Source organism: Ruditapes philippinarum, unplaced genomic scaffold, assembly GCF_026571515.1.
Source record: "Ruditapes philippinarum isolate M1 unplaced genomic scaffold, ASM2657151v2 ctg6919_1_1_1_1, whole genome shotgun sequence".
NCBI lineage: Eukaryota > Metazoa > Mollusca > Bivalvia > Venerida > Veneridae > Ruditapes > Ruditapes philippinarum.
The window spans coordinates 23,985-47,270 of NW_026851852.1; the positions used below are offsets into that span (position 1 = coordinate 23,985).

General features: G+C 34.2%; 1 protein-coding gene across 1 annotated transcript in view; it reads left to right on the plus strand.

The window, feature by feature from the left end:
* LOC132741407 (uncharacterized) overlaps nucleotides 1-22,275 on the plus strand; it is a gene marked incomplete at its 3' end in the record, with an annotated part of 38,617 nt that extends 16,342 nt beyond the window's left edge. Inside the window, exons 7-12 of the mRNA XM_060729559.1 lie at nucleotides 547-809; nucleotides 2,154-2,317; nucleotides 13,174-13,348; nucleotides 18,628-18,733; nucleotides 20,390-20,443; nucleotides 21,988-22,275. Coding sequence (XP_060585542.1) covers nucleotides 547-809; nucleotides 2,154-2,317; nucleotides 13,174-13,348; nucleotides 18,628-18,733; nucleotides 20,390-20,443; nucleotides 21,988-22,275 — 1,050 coding nt within the window. The remainder of the gene's footprint in view (nucleotides 1-546; nucleotides 810-2,153; nucleotides 2,318-13,173; nucleotides 13,349-18,627; nucleotides 18,734-20,389; nucleotides 20,444-21,987) is intronic.
* Between the last annotated feature and the right edge of the window lie 1,011 nt (nucleotides 22,276-23,286).

Consider the following 23,286-nt stretch of genomic DNA (forward strand, 5'->3'; position numbering starts at 1 on the left):
CTTTTTGCTTGCGGAAATATTTGCGATTTTTTAAAAAAAAAAATTCAAAACTGTTTTTGTGATATCATTAATTAAGCAGGTATATGTTAAGAATATGCCGTGATTGTAATCATTCTATTCAGTTGTTAAATACATTTATCATTTATATAATTGTTTGAAATATATACTGTTAGTCTGATAAAAAACCTGATGACAAATTGTCATATTTTGATTTTTTTGCTAGATGTGTTATTTACACGTATTTTGTTTCATTCAAACATTTGTGATTTGTTAAGATCAAACTTTTAATATACAAGCAATGTGAAAAAATAATCTCACTACCCGAACAGTTAATCTTATTCATGTAAGATGCTGTATAAAAATGTGTATTTAAATTATAGAAGAAAGTCTGTCTGAAAAGAAATAATTTTTGCGCAATCAAATATTTGCGAATAATTTTAATAAGTAAAAATCGCAAATATTTCCACGTCGCAAAATTAACCACTTTTACAGTAACCTTTTCATTGTTATCTTATGTCTGGTCTGTAATCATCATTCTTCATTCAGCAGATCAATACCTGTTCCAAGAAGGTCGTCCACGTGCTGTGTTTTGCAGTACAAGCAATTATTTGGTTCAAATTCCACCTCGCGAGAGTTTGGGAACTCAGCATTTCATTCCGTCATTAGACATTGTAACAAATGAAGAGGCAGAGATCCGTCTAGTCGCCAGTGAGGACAGTACAGTTGTAACAATACGCGGGAATTATGATAATCTAGACACAATCGACCTTAACGGAGATGGTTATACACGGGAAGTCGTTCCAAATATGGTATGTTCATCAGTAAACAATATTAAACTGTTATTTCTTCTTGAATTATGGTATCATATACATTTGTATCACTTTAGAAAATAAAAATTCATATAAATATTATACGAACTATGTTTAGTGCAATAATGCTTTTGCATGAATAGGTTCAATCACACCGAGTCTGTCCTCATTTTCAGTATTTCTCTATTTTATAATCTAACTCGTCCGGGCTTTGTCTTGTCCCTTTTACTGCTTTTGTTTGGTATCCTGCTGGGCTCCTTGTACATCATTTCATCAACATTTTTGAAAATATGACACTCGTAACCTTGTATATTTTTCTGTCCCGTCTCAACATGTATTTTGTTCATGTTTAAAATGTAATTATATAGAATAAATATGCTTAAATCAATTTATTATATATAATTAAATTTATATGTATCATTACACTGAAAAATAATCCGTACTTTGTATTTCATTTTAATATTATTTTTATAATGATACATCAAGTCTGGAAGAATAGCAGGATTTGTTTAGTGGCACACCATACCTGTAAATCCGTATTTTTATTTTAAAAAATGTCAAAATGACTTAAATAATGTTTAGATAATAGATTAAGTGCTTATTAGATGCTTTCGACTCCAAATGCAGAACGCTGAGCATGCAGTTATGTGTCGTAAAGTTACCAAAATGTGAACAAATTGGTATTTTGACATCCATACAAACTACTTATTCATTATTATTCTCTAATTGCCAACAGAACTAAAGATGCAAAAGATAATTCATGTATATAGCAAATGAGTAATATGTTATTGGAAACTTAACAAGATACCAACAATTAATAGTTTGTTTAGAAATAAAAAGACATCATAGGCCTCTTAGTAAAGGGGATGTGTTGGATTCATGGTCAAATTAAATATGATGCTCAAATAAAGATTTATCAATACTAAAAGTTCCAAAAGCATTATTTGTAAAGATATTACCGAGTTAACATTTTATGTAAATAAAGGGAGGTAATTAGAAATTTGTTTTCTATAAAGTCTAGTCAATTTTTTAAATAAGAAAGGAATGCATATATTTTAATGATTACATATATAAAAATGCATATTAACATTTGAAATACATATTTAACATATTTCTAGATGTTTAAAAACTGGTTTACAAGAAAATTTCACACAAGTGTTGTTACATCCTTAATTACAACATACAGGATCTTTAAAGTATTTGTTTATCTATATATCTAACGTATAAAGTCACTTATAGTCACTACACTTCGAATGTAAAATTTTTAGTTCATATAAACACGACGTGTACACATAAGTCCCTTTGTCTTAGCATAATATATCAACAGTTTGTTTTATTCTTCAGGTGTACAACATTTCATCAACGAAACCTATTTTAGTGCTTCTCCAGATAAAAGCTACCACTAATGTTTGGACGTCTGTAATTGCTATCCCTCCAGTGAGACAATATAAAACACAGCACCATTTTCATAACTTCAATGATGATCCGATGATCTTATTAGAAAAAAGGTAAGAAAGTTTAATTGCATAGATAAAGTTAGTTGCAAGTAAGTTTGTGGCCTAATAGCAAAGCGATGTAAAGCTCATATGGCCTAACTCCCATATAGTTTAGTACCATTAATAACCTTATTGGAAACATAGGATTCTGTGGAAAACATTTACATTAAATACATTATTTTTGTAGAAAAAATACATTCACTACACATATTGGACTACAGTTCGAGAATAATAACATATCTTAAACTGTGAGGTGACATCATTAAAATCTTCTAACAGCTTGCATACAAAATCACCCCCTTGTGGCAAAGGGATTGCCTTTAAGGGTTGAGGCACACCGTTTATCTTTGTGTGATCGTAAGAAGCCACTAAATTGGTTCAAATAACTGGAGTCAATGCAACTCTCAGCTCCAGCAGACTCTGCATAACGTTTATTTATATTATATTTGCGGGCTTTATTGATTTAATTCATAATGATTTTATAATATTTTTTGTTTCCTATTCATATGTTAAAATAAGTAAAAATTCTCAACTGCTTTCATTTTAAGATCTAGCTGTAAATATCACCGCCTTATAGTAAGGTAAGGCCCTTACAATTTTGACAAATTTCCTAACATAGGTCACAATTTTTCCATATTTGAGCCGCGTCATGACAAAACCAACACAATGGGTTTGCGACCAGCATGGATCCAGACCAGCCTGCTCGTCCGCGCAGTCTGATCGATCATGATCCATGCTGTTCGCTTACAAATCCTATAGCAAGTAGAGAAACTGATAGCGAACAGCATGGATCCTGATCAGACTGCGCGGATGCGTAGGCTGGTTTGGATCAATTCTGGTCGCAAACGCACTATGTTGATTTTGTCATGACGCGGCTCATTTCGTTAGTAAGGGGTAGAAATATGGTCAGAAAACAGTTTAGTCAGCTTGATCTTGCATACACCATACATGAAAATGTATATAATAATGAAAAAGAAAAAAAAATGATACAAGGATTGTTGATATGCATACATTTCTTAAACCTTTAATAGAGTTATGAATTAATATCTTTGATACATGTAGATAGGATGATGTTTTATCACATACACCGCGGCACAGGAGTGTAATAAAGCCATTTAATAAAAACGATATTACACTAGTGTAATAACACTTTGACGTGACGTCATTTGCGCTATATATAAACATAGCGTTAAAGCGCGCTAATGTTAGCGTTACACTATAGGAGCGTCATTGAAAAAATACTCATTTTAACAGTTTACTGTTCTTATTTTATATATATGATAAATAGAATATTATATTCGTGTAGATTCAATACTAAATTTATTGAACTCGTTGAATAAAACAATATTATGCTCGCCAGAGGCTCGCATAATATGATTTTATTCAACTCGTTCAATAAATTTAGTATTAAACTACACTCATTCAATATCCTCTTTATACAATAAATTGAGCAGACACTGGAAGTAACTAAGATTATTAATTGATTTTCGAGAAGTTTGTCGTTAGTTTCCGTCATTTTATTATGATTTACGCATTGATATTAAATATTGTTTGACAAAATTGACAAGATACCCATTAACGTTCGTGAGGTTTTCGTTAGTTTTCGTAATTTGTTATAATTTTAAAGAGAATGAATGCTGACAAACAAAGGATTTGTGACCACACAGTTGCAAGACTTAGTTCGAATTCTGGACAAAGTTTTGTCTTTTTATCTTAAAGTTTCATGAAGTGCATTTTTACATCTGTTAATTCATGTGTTGATTAAGTAATAAAACCAATACCAAAAAGTATATATCAGATTGCCAAGTGTTTGGTGTTTTTTCTCTTGTTTCGTAGGCAAAAATTAAAAAACAAAACAAAAAACAAACAAACTAAAAAACAACAACCCCCCCCCCCCCAAAAAAAAAACATGTTCTCTTACGCCACAATATGATTCTCCAGCAAAAAGTAAACCAATGACCGAGCAACGAGACAAAAATTAGCCAATCAACGAGCAGGATGTCTAACGTTATCCCCGACAGACAGAGCAGTAATTTGAGTTCGTGTAACCAAAACCTGCAGTACAGTTAACTCACTGTGCATGTATTGATATACGCTTTAACTCTGACACATTTCCAACAGAAATGTCTGAAAACTCTGATACCACTGTGTGTTTCATATCAGCCTCTAATTTTCATTTCATCATTTTTATGAATGTATTTTTTCTAATTCACTAATTTTAATATGTTGTGGTACAATAAGTGCTATGCAAGCCTAAAGCTATAGTGGTCAAGTTCTGCAAAATATCATAAAATAATCACACAATAAATATGATTTTTTTTTATTCGAACCTACTTGTAATTTTTTATTTGAAACTAACGGAAAGTCTTATACCTTGTCACCCAATCTAGTAAGTCAAGTGTTATGCTGGTAATTCTAAGTCACACGTCTATCACTGTACCATACATCAAAATGCGTATGGTTTACTTCGGCATCCGATAATTATTGCCACATAATAAAAGCAAATTCTAGTCAGTTAAATCCATAAGTACGAAGCGATAGCTAACGTGGTAAGTACGATTTCAATAGCATGTTTGCAAGTTCAAATCTTCGACTTACATTTTTTAGTCCCCTACCGGTTTACCGGAGGGGACTTTAGGTTTACCCTCCGTCCGTCTGTCCATCCGTCTGTCCGTCCGTCCGTCTGTCTGTCAGTCCGTCAGTCCGTCCGTCCACAAAACTTGAAAAGTACTGAAAATATTTTTATGAAACTTGGTATATGGATAGATGGCAGTATGGAGATTATGCACATCTTTTTCTTTTCTTCCTATGTTGAAAATTCTGGTTGCTATGGCAACAAATAGGCTAAAAATATGGCAAATTCTACACATAAACTGGATCCAGTGATAACGCAAAAAGTACTGGAAATATTTTTATGAAACTTGACATATGGGTAGATGGCAGTCTTGGAATTATGCACGTCTTTTTCTTTTCTTCCTATGTTGAAAATTCTGGTTGCTATGGCAACAAATAGGCTGAAAATATGGCAAATTTTTCACATAAACTGGATCCAGTGATAAAGCAGAAAGTACTGGAAATATTTTTATGAAACTTGACATATGGGTAGATGGCAGTCTTGAGATTATGCACGTATTTCTCTTTTCTTCCTATGTTGAAAATTGTGGTTGCTATGGCAACACATATAGTGAAAATATGGCAAATTTTACACATAAACTGAATCCAGTGATAACTCAAAAAGTACTGGAAATTTTTTTATGAAACTTGACATATGGGTAGATAGCAGTCTTGAGATTATGCATGTCATATCTGTTCTTCCTATTATGAAAAAATATCAGTTGCCTTGGCAACAAATAGGCTTAAAACATCGCAAATATAACAATATTTGTGATAAGTCAAAAAGAGCTGAAAATTTTTATGAAATTGCATCTTTAATTCAAGAGTTATCTCCTCTTTAAGAATTTTGCTTTTAAAATGTTATATTTTGGTAACAGCGATGTTTCAAATATTAACTTTAGAGTGTCCTTCAGTCCGTCTGTCTGTCGGTTCATAAAAACTGTTTCCTGTGATCACTTTTAAAGAACTTTTCCAACAAGTTTACTTAAAATAGAGAAAAATTGAAACATAAGTGAATGGCCAATGGCCCTTCAGAATGTTGATGGGGTTCTAACCGGTAGGGGACTTATGGATTGCTTGCAATACTATGATAATTGCTTGTTTCTCTAGATATGATTTTATGCCCCGGGCATATAGTAATTGAACCGTCCGTCCGTCTGTCCGTACAACCCAGAGCTACATTATGGGGTTTGGTCTATTGTTCTCATAACAATAGATGTCTTTGATGTCATTCATTCCGTTTCTCTTTTGGGGTTATTTTCTGCATTGTGGGGTTAAAAAGAACAAAGAAATAACAAAAGAAAACCCAATAATGTAGCTCTGGTAAGAAAGTATGTCCGTCCACCCGTCTGTCCGTCTGTCCGTACGAGAACGACAAGTTGGATTTTTCTTAAGTTCTACCTGTACCAATGGCTTTTTAGTTTACACACTTACTAATCAATACAAAGTACATGATCTGGTCAAGTTACAGAACGATGGCTTCCATATTTACCAAGTTATTGCCCTTTTCAGCACTTAGAAAATGAATAATGGTTAACCTAAAACGGCAAGTTTGTAATATCTTAAGTTCTATCTATACTAATGGCTTCATAATTTCCACACTTACTTATCAATACAAAGTACATGATATTGCCAAGTTATATAACAGTGTCAGCAATATTTCCCAGTTAATTCCCTTTTTTCACTTTGAAAATAGGGCCTTGTCTGGTTAACCTATTCCGGCAAGTTAGATTTATCGTAAATTAATTGCTTAATTTACTTAATGATAGCTTGCTTATTTGGTAAGTGGATACCTTAAATGGTCCTCTATTTTTTTGTGGAGTAAGTGGTCTCTAGGGTCAAGGTCACTGGTTAAGAAAATAAATTTAAACATTTTTGCTCATACAGCCTTTATTTTTTGGTTGATGTCTTTCATGTTTAGGGGTCAGTTTGGTCAAGGTCATCAATGCTCAAAATAGGTTTTAACATGTTTGCCCATACAGCCTTTATTTATTGACAGGTGTATTTCATATTTGGTAGGAAGATATCTTGCATGATATTCTATATGTGTCAGTGGGTCAAGGCCAAGGGTGCCAAGTATAGATTTCTTACGTTTATATATATTTGGTAAAGTTGAATATTTATCACTTCACAAGTCATAGCAATGACTTGGCAACTTATATATTTCACAATTACAAAATGCCATGACTCTGTCAAGCTATATAACTTATGTTTACAATTTTTTGGCAATGTTTCTGTCCATAACTGAGTGAACATTTTTTGAAATATTGCTACTGACAAGAATCGGAGCCGGGGGCATTTGTGTTAAACAAACACGTTCTTGTTTTTTAAATTATATGCAGCAATAGTTGATAAATCATTTCGTTTAATTTCAGTTGTTGCCGTTTTTTATTTCATTAAATGTATGTAATAATTCATAATTTCAATAGTTGGAGTCGTATAATCAGCACGCACAAAACATAGTGATCAAGTTTCACAATATATTAGTATAAAACAGTTGTTGAATTAAGGTTTGAACATACTAAGGTAGTACACCCCTAATGCACTATCTTTGAAGAGTATTCAAATAGGCTGTATCACTGTAAAGTGTATTGAAACTGAGGGGCGCGGGTTCAAACCCCACAAGGGGCAACTTTCTTTTTTTTTTTTTTTTCTTTTTAACAATTTTTATTAATCTCTCAGATCCCTAATGGAAGAAAAAAAGTGCTTCATTTTAATTATAACTAAATAATGCCAAATTTAATAGCAAATTTGATACAAGATGTTTTCAAAAGTTAATAAAATAATAGCTACACGATAAAAGTATTTTATATTTTGCAAGACCAACAAATATACATTTAAGAAAATTTAGGCAAACTTTGAAAACAGTCCCTCATTGCGGAAAATTTAAGTGATATTTTAAATAAGGCTTTTTATGGTCAAATAAGTGTTAAAGGTGAGTGGGGTAAAGTTACATTTTTAAACATATTAAAATCATTTCGTTTAAAAACAAACAATTTGCTTGTTTAATTTGTTACCTAAATGTCATTATTTGTTTCTTAACAATGAGCAATAGGAAAACATTTTCAATAATAATGATATTATAGATTATTTAGAGTTTCCTCATTTCTGAAAAAAGCCCTACTAATGGCAAAGTTTTATTTCTGAAAAATGTCCAGAACTCATATACCACACGGAAAATTTTGTTTAAATTTTGCATACAGGTGACATTTAAGGAATGTCAATTTTATAGTTCCTTATAGTGCCCATAAGGGGTGTTCAACCTTAAATTCAATTTGAAACTGATTGTATGTGAGAAGTTAGCAGTGAACAGTGAGCTACGCAAAAAGGCATTTCAATTTATATAGGGGTGTCATTGATCTGCTGTAATGCTCAGCTGTTTTGGGCATCTAGCGGGGCATTCCGAACTATAGTGTAAAAATGCTCTGCTGCCATACTCAGCTGTCTTGGCAATCTAGCAGAGCATTCATAGCAATAGTGAAAAAATGCTCTGCTGGAACGCTCAGCTGGCTAGGCAATCTAGCAGGGCATTACTAAATATAGTAAAAAAAATGCTCTGCTGTTATTCTCAGCTGGCTAGGCAATCTAGCAGGGTATACTAAATATAGTATAAAAATGTTCTGCTGGAATGCTAAGATGGGCATTACTAAATATAGTGTAAACATGCTCTGCTGGAATGCCAACCTGGCTAGGCAAATTAGCAGGGCATTTCTAAATATAGTTTAAAAATGCTCTGCTGGAACGCTCAGCTGGCTAGGCAATCTAGCAGGGCATTACTAAATATAGTAAAAAAAATGCTCTGCTGTTATTCTCAGCTGGCTAGGCAATCTAGCAGGGCATTACTAAATATAGTATAAAAATGTTCTGCTGGAATGCTAAGGTGGGCATTACTAAATATAGTGTAAAAATGCTCTGCTGGAATGCTAAGCTGGCTAGGCAATCTAGCAGAGCATTCCTAAATAAAGTGTCAAACTGCTCTCCTGCAATACTCAGCTGTCTTGGCAATCTAGCAGGGCATTACTAAATATAGTGTAAAAATGCTCTGCTGGAATGCTTAGCTGGCGAGGCAATCTAGCAGTGCGTTACTAAATATAGTGTAAAATGCTCTGCTGGAATGCTTAGCTGGCTAGGCAATTTAGCAGTGCATTACTAAATATAGTGTTAAAATGCTCTGCCTGAATGCTAAGCTGGCTAGGCAATCTAGCAGTGCATTACTACGAGTAGATATAGTCTTAGAATGCTCTGCTGAAATGCTAAGCTAGTAGGGAATATACCAGAGCAATCCTTAATATAGAGAAAAAAATGCTCTGGCGATGTCCTAAGCTGGCTGGGCAATCAAGCAGGGCATTCCTTAATATAGTGTAAAAATGCTTTGCTGAAATGCTAAGCTGGCTAGGCAATCTAGCAGTGCATTACTTAATAAAGTCTTAAAATGCTCTGCTGGAATGCTAAGCTGGTAAGGAATATAGCAGAGCAATCCTTAATATAGAGAAAAGATGCTCTGGCGGTGTGCTAAGCTGGCTAGGCAATCAAGCAGGGCATTTCTAATATAGTGAAAAAATGCTCTTGTGGAATATTAAGCTAGCTAGGCAATCTAGCAGGGCAATACTAAATATAGTGTAAAAATTCTCTGCTGAAATGCTAAGCTGGCCAAGCAATCTAGCAGGGCATTCCTAAATAAAGTGTAAAACTGCTCTGCTGCAATACTCAGCTGTCTTTGAAATCTAGCAGGGCATACCTAAATATAATGTAAAACTGCTCTGATGGAATGCTTAGCTGACTAGGCAATCTAACACGGCATTCCTAAATATTGTACAAATGCTCTGCTGGAACGCTCAGCTGGCTAGGCAATTTAGCAGTGTATTCCTAAACATAGTGTTAAAGTGACATTATGCCCATCTAAAGGTATATAGTGAGTGAACAGGCGAGAATCTAAATAAATTTTCATTTTGCCACCATTCCTTTTAATTTAATAATTTGTTTCGCATAAACAATAAATAGCGGCCTGATTCAAACGAAATGTCTGTAAATTTCATGTTGAATTTACCTGTAACGTTTAATTTATAGAAAGAGTGGGGCAGTCTTTTTATATTTTAGCCAGATTTTAAATTTTAACCTAAACATTTTCCAATATTAAACAGTTGGTTAAACAACATTTAAAAAGTCAATCTTTTGAAATATAAAGTCAATTCAGCTCAACTTGACTATGAAAATATGAGCACAATGTCACTTTAAAATGTAATACCCAGCTGTCTTTGCAACCTAGCAGGACATTCCTTAATATAGTGTAAAATGCTCCTCTGGAATGCTTAGCTGGCTATGAAATTACGCAGGGTATACATAAATACAATTTATAGTGTAAAAATACTCTGCTGCACAACGCAATATAGCGGGACATTCTTAATTATAGTATTAAATTTGCGTTATATTCCGAGTTGGCTAGGCAACCTAGCAGAACATTCTGAAAAATAGTGTGAAAATGCTGTTTTGGATAAGAAATCTTGCGGTTAATTCTGAATAATAGTATTAATATGCTCTGCTGGAATGGTCAGCTGGCAGACTGGACTTATTGTTGCCGACGTTTTATTGACAGTTTCTACTTCTAGGCACTTTTGAAGCACTCGCAGAATTTCAGGAATTTTTGGTGCCAATAGAAATAATGATATTTTTTTACTTCTCGGGACCTTAAAGAGCCTGCGACTTTTTGATGGGCACTCGCAGACTTTCAGGAATTTTGGTGCCAATGCTTATCTTTACAATTTAGAATATATGGAATATTCAAGAGTCCATTTCGTTGATCTGCGACTGGTTCTGGGACACTCCCAGACTTTCAAGAATTGTTGGTTCCAATCGAAATAATCATATTTTTTACTTCTAGGGACCTTTAAAAGTCCATTTCCTTGGCCTGCGGAGTATAGTTGGACACTTGCAGACTTTCAGGAAAGTTTGGTACCAATAGAGATGATTGCAATTTTAACTTCAAGACACCCGCCAGAGTCCATTTTTCTTGTCTGCGACTGATTCTGGGACACTCGAAGACTTTCAGGAATCAATGGTGCCTATGGAGATAATGACATTTTTGACTTCTAGCGACCCACCAGAGTCCATTTCGCTGGTCTGCGACTGATTTTGGGACACTTGCAGACTTTTTGGAAATTTTGATGCCAATGCTGATATTGACAATTTAGACTTCTAGGGACATTCACAAGTCCATTTCGTTTGTCTGCGACTGATTGTAGGACACTCGCAGACTTTCAGGAATGGTTGGTGCCAATAGAAATAATCATATTTTTTACTTCTAAGGACCTTTAGGATTCCATTTTCTTGTCTGCGACTGATTTTGGGACACTTACAGACTATCAGGATGTTTGGTGCCATTGCATATCATGACATTTTCAAATGTTAAGGACCCCTTAGTCAGATGCAGTGTATTTTTACTCTAAAATGTCATTATCTGCATTAGCACCAAAAATTCCTGAAAGTCTGCAAGTGCCCAATAATCAGTCGTAGATCAGCGAAATAGACTCTGGATGATCGAAAGATGTCAAAAATGTAATTATCTCTATTGGCACCAACAATTCCTTAAAGTCTGGGACTGTCCAAGACTAAGTCGCAGACCAACAAAATGGACACTGGATGGTTCCTAGAAGTAAAAAAAAATGTCATTATCTGCCTTGTCATAAAAAATTCCTGAAAGTCCTGGAAGTCTTCGAGGAAGTCAGTCAAATGCGCAAACAAAGACCAGTGAAATGGATCTCGCAACAAAAATAAAATGTTCAGAGGCATAATGATTACAAGTGGATGCATAAGGAGTAAAAGAGGAAAAATATTTACTCTGTATTTAAGAATGCCCTGTTAAATTGCTCTGCCAGCTCGGCATTTCATCAGGAAAAAAAAACTTTATTAAAGAATGCACTTCTAGTTTGCCTAGAAAGCTCAGCATTCCGGCAGAATATTTTACACAATTTTAGAATGCTCTGCTGGATTGCCTAGCCAACTGAGCATTTTAACACTATATCTAGGAATGTCCTGCTACATTGCTCAACCAGCTGAGCAAACCAGCTGAGCATTTTACGCTATATTTTGGAACGCACCGCTAGATTGCTTAGCCAGCTTAGCTTACCGGCAGAACATTTTTACACTATATTTAGGGAAGCTCTGCTAGACTGCTTAGCCAGCTGAGCATACCAGTAAAGCATTTTTACACAATATTTAGGAATGCCCTGCTAGATTGCCTAGCCAGCTGAGCATACAAACAGATCATTTTTACACTATATGTAGGAATGCCTTGCTAGATTGCCTAGCCAGCTGAGCATACAGCACAGCATTTTTATACTTTATTTTGGAATGCCCTGCTTAATTACTTAGCCAGCTGAGCATACCAGCAGACCATTTTTACACTATATTTTGGAATGTCCCGCTAGATTGCTGAGTCAGCTGAGCATACCAGCAGAGCATTTTACGCTATATTTTAGAATGCCCCGCTAGATTGCTTACCCAGCTGAGCATACCAGCAGATCATTTTTACACTATATATAGGAATGCTCTGCTAGATCGCTTACCCAGCTAAGCATAACAGCAGATCATTGATTTCCCTATATAAATCGTAATGTCTTTTGCTTAGCTCACTGTTAACTGCTAACCTCTCACATACTCTTTTAACACTTTTTCACTGAGGCTAGTAAAGCAGGTTTTATGTTAGAAGCTTTAAAATATGCTTGTGTCATAGTTTCGGTACCTGTCTGTTGAAAATGTATAAACTCGTATACATATACATGCACAGTGCGTTAACTGGAGCGCAGGTATAAATTACCCGCACTCCAGAACATGCCAATCGATTGGCTCATTTGTTTCTGGGATTTACTTATTTTGACGACAAAGAAAGGGATAGTGATAGAAATATCATATCCAGATGCTCGTTCATTGGTTACTTTTTTTCAGGGATTTCATATTGTTAGAACATGGAACGTGTTTTTATTTTTGTTTATGATACAAAGAGAAAGAACATCATAAACACTCGACAATCTGATTTATACTCGAAGGCTACCCCAACCCCCCTTGTACAAATCAGATAGTCTCGTTAAGCCATACTTTTAAATCATACTTTAGTATCACATTTACATCTGAATCCTATAATTATCGACAAAAGGTCATTGAATATTCAAATGTGTCAGGTCAATATTGCCAAACAATATAAATGTTAAAAAATGTAAAGAAAAATGCATGATGATTTTTATACTTTTATTACACGAAAGGACAAGATATGCGACTGATGAAAATGGAAATGTCGGCTCTCAGCCAAGCATTGGTATTCAAGCCTTTAATAATCCAGAAACCTATCTAAATAAAACGTTTGTCCTTGACATATTACAATTGGAATCTTCAGTCAAACTTTTAGTTCCAGGAAATGTGATGTACACTAGTAAGAAGGTTTGTGTAAATTTTAGATCGATCTTTGATTTGTCGAACATTTGTAGTGCGTTTTGGTTCTAAAATATGTCTTTATTTTAAAATCAGTTTGTTATCGCTTTTGAAAATGTTTTTTTTATTATTCTTTGATATCTTGTTAGTCATTAATGTCTTGTTGTTCTGTTCGTCGTGTTTTAGACCTGTTGATGTTAAATGGTTCTATTTCTATAATATATTGTTGTTCTATAATATCACGTTCTTAAAAAGTGTCTTGTTAGTCCCCTACCGGTTTACCGGAGGGGACTTTAGGTTTACCCTCCGTCCGTCTGTCCGTCCGTCTGTCCATCTGTCCGTCCGTCTGTCTGTCAGTCCGTCAGTCCGTCCGTCCACAAAACTGGATCCCGCGATAACTTGAAAAGTACTAAAAATATTTTTATGAAACTTGGTATATGGATAGATGGCAGTATGGAGATTATGCACGTCTTTTTATTTTCTTCCTATGTTGAAAATTCTGGTTGCTATGGCAACAAATAGGCTGAAAATATGGCAAATTTTACACATAAACTGGATCCAGTGATAACGCAAAAAGTACTGAAAATATTTTTATGAAACTTGGTATATGGATAGATGGCAGTATGGAGATTATGCACGTCTTTTTATTTTCTTCCTATGTTGTAAATTCTGGTTGCTATGGCAACAAATAGGCTGAAAACATGGCAAATTTTACACATAAACTGGATCCAGTGATAACGCAAAAAGTACTGGAAATATTTTTATGAAACTTGACATGTGAGTAGATGGCAGTCTTGAGATTATGCACATATTTTTCTTTTCTTCCTATGTTGAAAATTCTGGTTGCTATGGCAACAAATAGGCTGAAAATATGGCAAATTTTACACATAAACTGGATCCAGTGATAACGCAAAAAAGTACTGGAAATATTTTTATGAAACTTGACATATGGGTAGATAGCAGTCTTGAGATTATGCACGTATTTCTCTTTTCTTCCTATGTTGAAAATTCTGGTTGCTATGGCAACAAAAAGGCTGAAAATATGGTAAATTTTACACATAAACTGGATCCAGTGATAAGGCAAAAAGTACTGGAAATATTTTTATGAAACTTGACATATGGGTAGATAGCAGTCTTGAGATTATGCATGTCTTATCTGTTCTTCCTATTTTCAAAAAATATCTGTTGCCTTGGCAACAAATAGGCTTAAAACATGGCAAATATAACAATATTTGTGATTAGTCAAAAAGAGCTGAAAATTTTTATGAAATTGCATCTTTAATTCAAGAGTTATCTCCTCTTTAAGAATTTTGCTTTTAAAATGTTATATTTTGGTATCAGGGATGTTTCAAATATTAACTTTAGAGTGTCCTTCAGTCCGTCTGTCTGTCTGTTCATAAAAACTGTTTCCTGTGATCACTTTTAAAGAACTTTTCCAACAAATTTACTTAAAATAGAGAAAAATTGAAACATTAAGTGAATGGCCAATGGCCCTTCAGAATGTTGATGGGGTTCTAACCGGTAGGGGACTTATGGATTGCTTGCAATACTATGATAATTGCTTGTAAGTCTATGGTATCAAGTTGTTCTATGAGCGTATAATGTTATTGTGTTGTTTTTTTGTATTCTGTACTGTCTTGTTGCTCTCTAATAATTAGTCGTTTTTGTATGATGTTGTTCTAAAACGTATTGCAGTTGTAATGTCTTATTTTTTCTAACATGTTTACATGTTTTATCATGTCTTCTTTTGTCTAGCTGATAATTGCGTGGGTTCAAACCCTGTCAGGGGCAAGCCGTTGTTTTCTTGATTAAGAACCTTTACATCCATTGCTTAGTACTGGTTGGTTCCAGGAACGGATTCGAGAATGTTTTAATAAGCTTATAGAACCCAACGCACTACAACTAAAATAAATTTGCATAAACTAATTGCTTATATCTTATGATTGTATTATAATGACTTTCGTTTTATGATAATTACTTTTTCTATTATCTATCAATTGTTCTATTTTGGTTTGTTTATCTGTCATGTTTTGTTGTTCTATATCATACTGTATTTCTTTAATGTGCTGTATGTTGTTCTATAATGTTCTGTTGTTTTATATTTTTGTTCTATAATATTTTGTTATTATCTAATTACTTGTTGTGCTACGGTGTTCTGTTGTTTTATATTTTTGATAATAATTTGTAATTATCTTATTTCTTGTTGTACTATGAGATACTGTTTTTTTTCTTTAATATATTATTTTCATGCCCCCCCCCCCTTCGAAGAAGAGGGGGTATATAGTTTTGTTAATGTCGATCTGTCAGTCGGTCGGTCTGTCTGTCGGTCTGTCCGTCGGTAGACCACATGGTTTCCGCTGATTATCTTGTAACGTATTCATCAGAAAGGAGTCATATTTCACATATTGATTGGTCATAACTAGTAGATGACTACTATTGATTTTGGGGTCACTAGGTCAAAGGTCAGGGTCACAGGGACCTTAAATATGAAAATGGTTTCCGCTGATTATCTTGAAAAGTATTCATCTCAAAGTCTTCATATTTCACAAAGTGAATGGTCATGAGTAGTAGATGACCCCTATTGCTTTTGGGTTCACTAAGTCATAGGTCAAGGTCACAAGGGCCTTAAATGTCAAAACGGTTTCCGCTGATTATCTTGAAGATTTTTTATCACAGGTAAGTGAACCTATTGATTTTGGGGTGAGTAGGTCAAAGGTAAAATTCACAGAGTTCTTGAATGTCAGTTTGGTTTCCGCTTATTATCTTGAAACTATTTATCACAAAGTCTTTATATTTGTAGTATTGATTAGTATTACATATAAGATGACCCCTTTTGATTTTAGGTCACTAGTTCAAAGTTCTAGGTCACAGTGGCCTTAAATATCTCATTATCTTGAAAACTATTTATCACAAATTCTTCATTATTTTTCTTTTTTCCATAATTGAACACTTCCATGTACCCATTTATGGCAATGTCCTGTAACAAAATTACCAATTATGTGAGTCAAGGGCTAGAAAAGGGGGCATATGTGTCATTCGACATTCTTGTTATCTAATTATACCCCCGCACAACGAAGTTGTAAGGGGGGTATACTGGAATCAGCTTGTCCGTCCGGCCGTCTGTCCGTCCCGTCTTCCGGCCGTCCGTTGGGTTTTCATTGTCCGCCCAATAACTTAAGATTTCTTTGACCCACAGTCTTTATACTTGGTATTTAGACTGGTCATGAATAGTAGATGATCCCGATTGATTTTGAGGTCACTGGGTCAAAGGTCAAGGTCACAGGTGCATTGACTTCAAAAAGATTCTCCGCCCAATAACTTAGGATTCCTTTGACCCAAAGTCTTCATATTTAACATTTAGATAGGCCATAAATAGATGATGATCCTTATTGATGTTGAGAACACTGGGTCAAAGGTCAAGGTCACAGGGGTATTGACTTCAAAATTCTTGTCCGCCCAATAACTTAGGATTCATTTGATTCACAGTCTTTAAATTTGGTATTGAGATTGGTCATTATAAGTAAATGATCCCAATTGATTTTAAGGTCACTGGGTCAAAGGTCAAGGTCACAGGGGCCTTGACTTCATTAAGTTTGTCCGCCCAATAACTTAAGATTCCTTTGACCCACAGACTTTATATTTGGTATTTAGATTGGTCATTATAAGTTAATGATCCCTATTGATTTTAAGGTCACCAGATCAAAGGTCAAGGTCACAGGGGCCTTGACTTAAAAAGCTTGTCCGCCCAATAATTTAAGATTCCTTTGACCAACAGTCTTGATATTTGGAATTGAATTTGGTTATGATTTGTCGAGGACCCTTTTGGATTGTGCGGTCATTAGATCAAAGGTCAAGTTCACAGGGGCCTTGGCTTCAAAAAGCTTGTCCGCTCAATAATTTAAGAAGATTCCTTTGACCCACAGTCTTCATATTTGGCATGGAGGTTAGCCATGATTAATAGATGACCCATTTTTATTTTGAGGTCACTGGGTTAAAATTAAGGTCACAGGGGCCTTGACTAAAAAAACTTGTCCGCCCAATAACTTAAAATTTCTTTGACCAGAAGTCTTCATATTTTGCATGTAGTTAAGTCATGGTTAGTAGATGACTCCTTGATTTTTAGGTCACTAGGTCAAAGGTCAAGGTCACAGGGACTTTGACTTCAAAACTTTTGTCTGCCCAATAACTTAAGAAACTTTTGACTCACTGTCTTCATATTTTGCATAGAAGTTGGTCATGACCATTAGGGGACCCCTATTGATTTTAAACTTTAAAATCATTGGGTCAAAGGTCACAGGGGCCTTGACTAAAAAAGCCTTTCCGCTCAGTTGCTTAAGAATGCTTTGGTGAACAGTCTTCAATATTGAGGTTATTTATGACTAGTAGATAACCCCTTTGATTTTAGGGTGACTTTGTCAAAAGTCAACGTCACAGGGACTTTACTATAATAAGCTTGTCTGCTCAAATGTTTAAGAATGCCTGCCCACAGTGTGTTGATTTTGACATTTTCACATTTGAAGCATGTAGAATACATAACTTAGCAATGCACTGGCTTAGTAACCTTAGATTTGGCAGGGAGGTTGTCCTTGAACTCTAAATGGCCACTGTTGATTCTGACAAAGTGGTATGCGGGGATATACACGCCATGACAGTGGCAGTTCTAGTTTTTATTGTTCTATCGTGTCCTGTTGTTTTATATTTTTGGTCTTTTAAATTTCGTTATTATCTAATTACTTGTTGTTCTATGATGTCCTGTTTTTTTTATATCTGTGTTCTATAATATCTTATTATTATTCAAATTATTGTTGTTCTATGGTATCCTGTTATTTTTTTTGTTCTATAATAGAAAATCTACCTTGCTATTACATGTATATAATTTCTTATTATCCTATGGTATCATGTTGTTTTATATGTTTGTCCTATAATATCTTGTATTAATCTTATTTCGTGTTGATCCATGCTGTCTTGTTGTTTTCATTTTTTGTTTTTTAATATCTTGTTATAATATTATTCCTTGTTGTTCTAAGATGTCCTGTTGTTTTATACTATTGTTCTATAACATCTTGTTATTATCTTATTTCGTGTTGTTCTGTGCTGTCCTGTTTTATATTTTTGTTCTATAATATCTTGTTATTATCATTTTTCTTGTTGTTCTATGACGTGTTGTTGTTATATATATTTTTTGTTATTATCTTATTTCTTGTTATTCTATGATGACGTATCATTGCAAAGCATATTCTTAGATAAATTAATATCTTTTATATCGGCATTGATATCTTTTTTTAAAGGTGTGCACGATAACTAAAGGTGTGCCAGGTGACAACATTGACAACGATTGTGACGGTCTTGTGGACGAGGAACAGTGTACGGTCGATATTATACCTGGTGAAATAGGTAAAGATGGTCACCTTCGTTTGTAACACTAACTTGCTCCGAGTCTATCTCCTTATACATACAACCCAAACGGACAAAAAAACGTGCACAAATCGTCTCCCTTATGAGGTCGTGCGTTAAAATATCATGTAGAATGCACGTTTAAGTACCAGAGACTTATGTTACAACAAAATACTTGATTATTCTGTACCCTATTTCATCAAAAATATGATTTGATAAATATACTGATCACTTATCAAACAAACTAACGTACACAGATAGAAAGATTTAAATTTTTTAACTTGACGTCGTTTCTATAAAGTAAAATGCAACGTTTTCGCCTATTGTCGGCTTCTGACCGTTGACGTTTTAAAATGGTCTGCATTGTTCAGTATTTAGTCGTTATATATTTGATTGTGTCCCCTAAATATGATAAATGGTTCAGTGCAGAATGGAAAACGGATGAGTCCATATAAGTTATAAAGCGTGTTAAGGAATGATGTATTAACGAAGAGAAAGAAGAAATAAGCAATACTTAGCCATACTTTGGATCTTTACCGTCTGAATGAGGAATATTTTAATGATTATATCAACATAAAATTTTCCATTTAGACTGATCGGAAAGCAATAGTTTCCGGTTTGTTTACACAGTATATCTACGAAACCTATGCAAATGTAAATGATTCTTTTACACATGATGATGTAGTATGAACGGATTATATACCGTAAGTAACCTTAAATGTAGAATACACGTAATAGAGCATTTAAACACGAAGCCACCTGATTTGTACGAGGGGCGAAGCTTTTGTGTCAAAACACGATACCTGTTATCACAATACGAAAAAACAGACAAAAGTAACCAATGGACGAGCATATGACAAAAGTAACCAATGGACGAGCATATGACAAAAGTAACCAATGGACGAACATATGACTACATGACATTTCTATCTCTGTCATCACATTAAGTGAAGACCGGAAAAATGAGCCATTCGAAGAGCATGGTCTAGAGTGCGGGAAACTAATACCCGCACTCCAGTTAACGCACTTTGCATGTATGTGAATTCGATTTAACTCTGACACATTTTCAACAGAAAAGACCCAAAATATGATACAAGGACGGTAACCGGCGATGAGTTTGTACGGAATTGTGCATTTGAATGACAAAAATATATTAAATCTATTGTGGTACAGTGCACGAAAATACAATCCTTGCCCGAGATCTGCGCAGACGAATGTTTCCCAAAATACTAAAAACATAGTTTTAGTATAGTTTTAGTTTGTTTGAGAGATATCTGACAAATATTGAATAGGACTTATCACATGTTTTTAAAGATGTTTTATGCTCAAACTGGATGTATGAAAATATTAATAATTGCTGCACAGTCCCTTTGAAAAGGTAAACTAGACATGTTTTGAGTACATATGTAGTATATGTAAAACGTTCAATACACAACATGTGAAGATAGTATGAATACATAGTGTAATGGAAAAACAACAACAACAAACTGGCAGTCTTTCAAAACAATGGCCAACTTCACTGGACTAGAAATTTGGGGGATGCACATTTCCATACACAGTTTGTGTATTATGTAATTCAAATTAGTCATATTCAGTAAGAATTTGATAGATTTCAAAATATTTTACTGAAAGATGATAAGCATGTTTATATTACAGACGCTGACATAGATGGCGCTCTGAATGAAGACTGTGCAAGTGGGACAACTCCAAGTATGTTTCTTTATTATTATTGTAATACTTATGAATGAAATATTGAGAAATACAATGTATTGGTGAAATAAAATGCGTATTTAATTTTCCGTTTTTTCACTGTAAAAAATTATTTTCCACTACAGTCAAATATATTTTTTGTATTTTCACTGGTGTCTTGCCAGTCTATTTACCTCTAAATTCTACCAGTACACACAATTTATATATATATATATATATATTGTACGATATATGATAAACAGAAAATTCATTTTTTTCTATAAATACAGGGAAAATTTTCATTATGATATCAAAATTATTATATTTCACTCATGGCTACCGCAACTCATGAAATATTGATTTTCATACCACTCGATGAAAATAAATCGTGTATTGATAGAAAAAAATATACATATTTGAACAAAATACAGGTAGGTACATGATGTTTTAAATAGAACTATATCAAGAAAAGTTGTTTCATTTTTTCTGAACCGGATGTAAACATTACAAAATTAATATAAAAACAGTGACCATCACATGCGCGTTTACTTGAATTATTTATTGAAACTAAAAACATGTTTTGCCTTGTACGACTCAACATTTTGTCAATAGAAATATATAATTAACGGCAGTTCACTGTTAACAATTCATCTTGACGGTGTTGCTTTGATAATATGGTTTAAAGCATTTGATAAAAATGTTTTCCTTTAGTCAACCTTGCTAAACTATAGTTAACATATATATACAATGCTATTTTATGCTCACAATGACTTTAATAGACGATATTCTTTAACAGAGAAAATAACCCTCCGAAAGTCTTGTCACAATCTGATTAAAATCAGCTCCTAAATAACACTACGCATTAAGATCTGACAATCAGCAAAAAATGTCACCTTCTTTAGCCAGTCATCGGCGAGCTTTCACAATTTTGGGTTTCTGATTTTAATCGCTGGAAAACCAATAATGAGTCGGTTTCACGATTTCGAGAACAAACGCTGCGTTGTCCATGAAGTCGGCAGGTAAACTGGCAATACAATCTTGCCCATTAAAAAACTGAGTCCTGAGTCTATTATTACCAGTTTACTTTTTTTAGATAACTTCAAACAATTTGTTTTCAATAATAACAAAAATCAACAATTTGTTTTACTTCCGCGGACAACGAAATTTTGATATTTTGTCAAATGCCTATCTGAAAAAAAAACCGTTTGCTTGCATGGCTAAATATATTCTCGGGAAATCCTAATCATAATGAAGGTGAAAATATACGGTGATATCATAATCAGATCTACCTGTAAGAAAATAGTAGATCTGCACTTTAGTCAGATTGGTCTGGACATAGTATGCACTGTGTATGACTAACGTAAAAAATGTTTGTCCTACAAACTAAAATATGGAAGAGATGTCAAATTAATATTGACAACTTGCAAGACGAAATGTAAATGATGATTTTGTAAAATATAGAAACATTGTGATGCAATTATCATTGGACAAAACACGCACAACAAATCATCTGTTGTTACTTAACACACAGTACCACCGTGTTTTATTATCTCTATTTCACACAGAGCCTGTGACGTCATTTAAACTTCCACTACGTGAGGAAACAATCGATTGTCCTACTACTAGTTCTACTACTGAGGAACCCACAAATACCGAAGGAAATGCTGCAGATAATAGGCCTAGAATTGTTATAGACAATGGTGTTTCACATGATATTAATCCGCCGACATCTTTCCCGCAAAAAGCCATCCAGTATGGCGAAGGACCTTCTTACACACCGTTAGCAAGTTCTGGAGGAGGCATCGACATTTTTGGTTCACCCTCAACTACGCCAAGCCCAGGATCAACTGCAGGTATTTAACAAAGGTTTGACTAATATTTAATTGGTAGCGTTATCTCCGTATTTTGACATTGGAACAAATGAGCCGCGTCATGACAAAACCAACATAATGGGTTTGTGACCAGCATGGATCCAGACCAGCCTGCGCATCCGCGAAGTCTGATCAGGATCCATGCTGTTCGCTTACAACTCTATAACAAGTAGAGAAACTGATAGAGAACAGCATGGATCCTGATCAGACTGCGCGGATGCGCAGGCTGGTCTGGATCCATGCTGGTCGCAAACCCATTATGTCGGTTTTGTCATTACGCGGCTCAAATGTTGTGCTGAGCATTTTCCTTACTTATTACAAACATTTAGATATGTTCAAGCGAATGCCGTGCTGTTTGTTTGTTTAAAGGCACATTATTCCTTAGAAACGAATTTGTTTTTCTTTAGAAAGGGACAAACATGATATTTTAATCGTTTAAAAACAATGGATTTAGAGCATATAGCTGCTTCTTTCACAAGGAAAGTAACGCTTATTTTGAATTTATTTGTCATAAAAGTAGCAAAAGATAAATAAAGAAGTACATGTATTATGACTTCCATATATAATACGTGTTTCATTTGTTTTAAAAAAAGATGTGTTTAAAAACATATGTTTTCATATGTTAAACTCATGGTTATCGCATGTTTTTTTAAATGAATAAGTTTTCATATGTTAAATATTTGTGAACTTTCATGTGTATCATATATTATGCAAGCTTTACACATTGAACAGTCTTTATTAGATAGATTCTTTGTTCATGCATCTATGTGCAACTTGTATATGTAGTAAATCTATGGAAAAAAAGTTGCATTCACATCCAATTCTTCTCATCAAATTGAAAAAAATAACAATAAAATACCTCTATAATAAATAAATAATAAATGATAAATATCTTTTTGGAGGGATAGCTGATCATTTTTTTAAATTAAGGGAAGAACTGTCAGGGGAAGAAAAGGTTTATTGGAGTATCGTCAGGGTGATGAACTGGTTAGA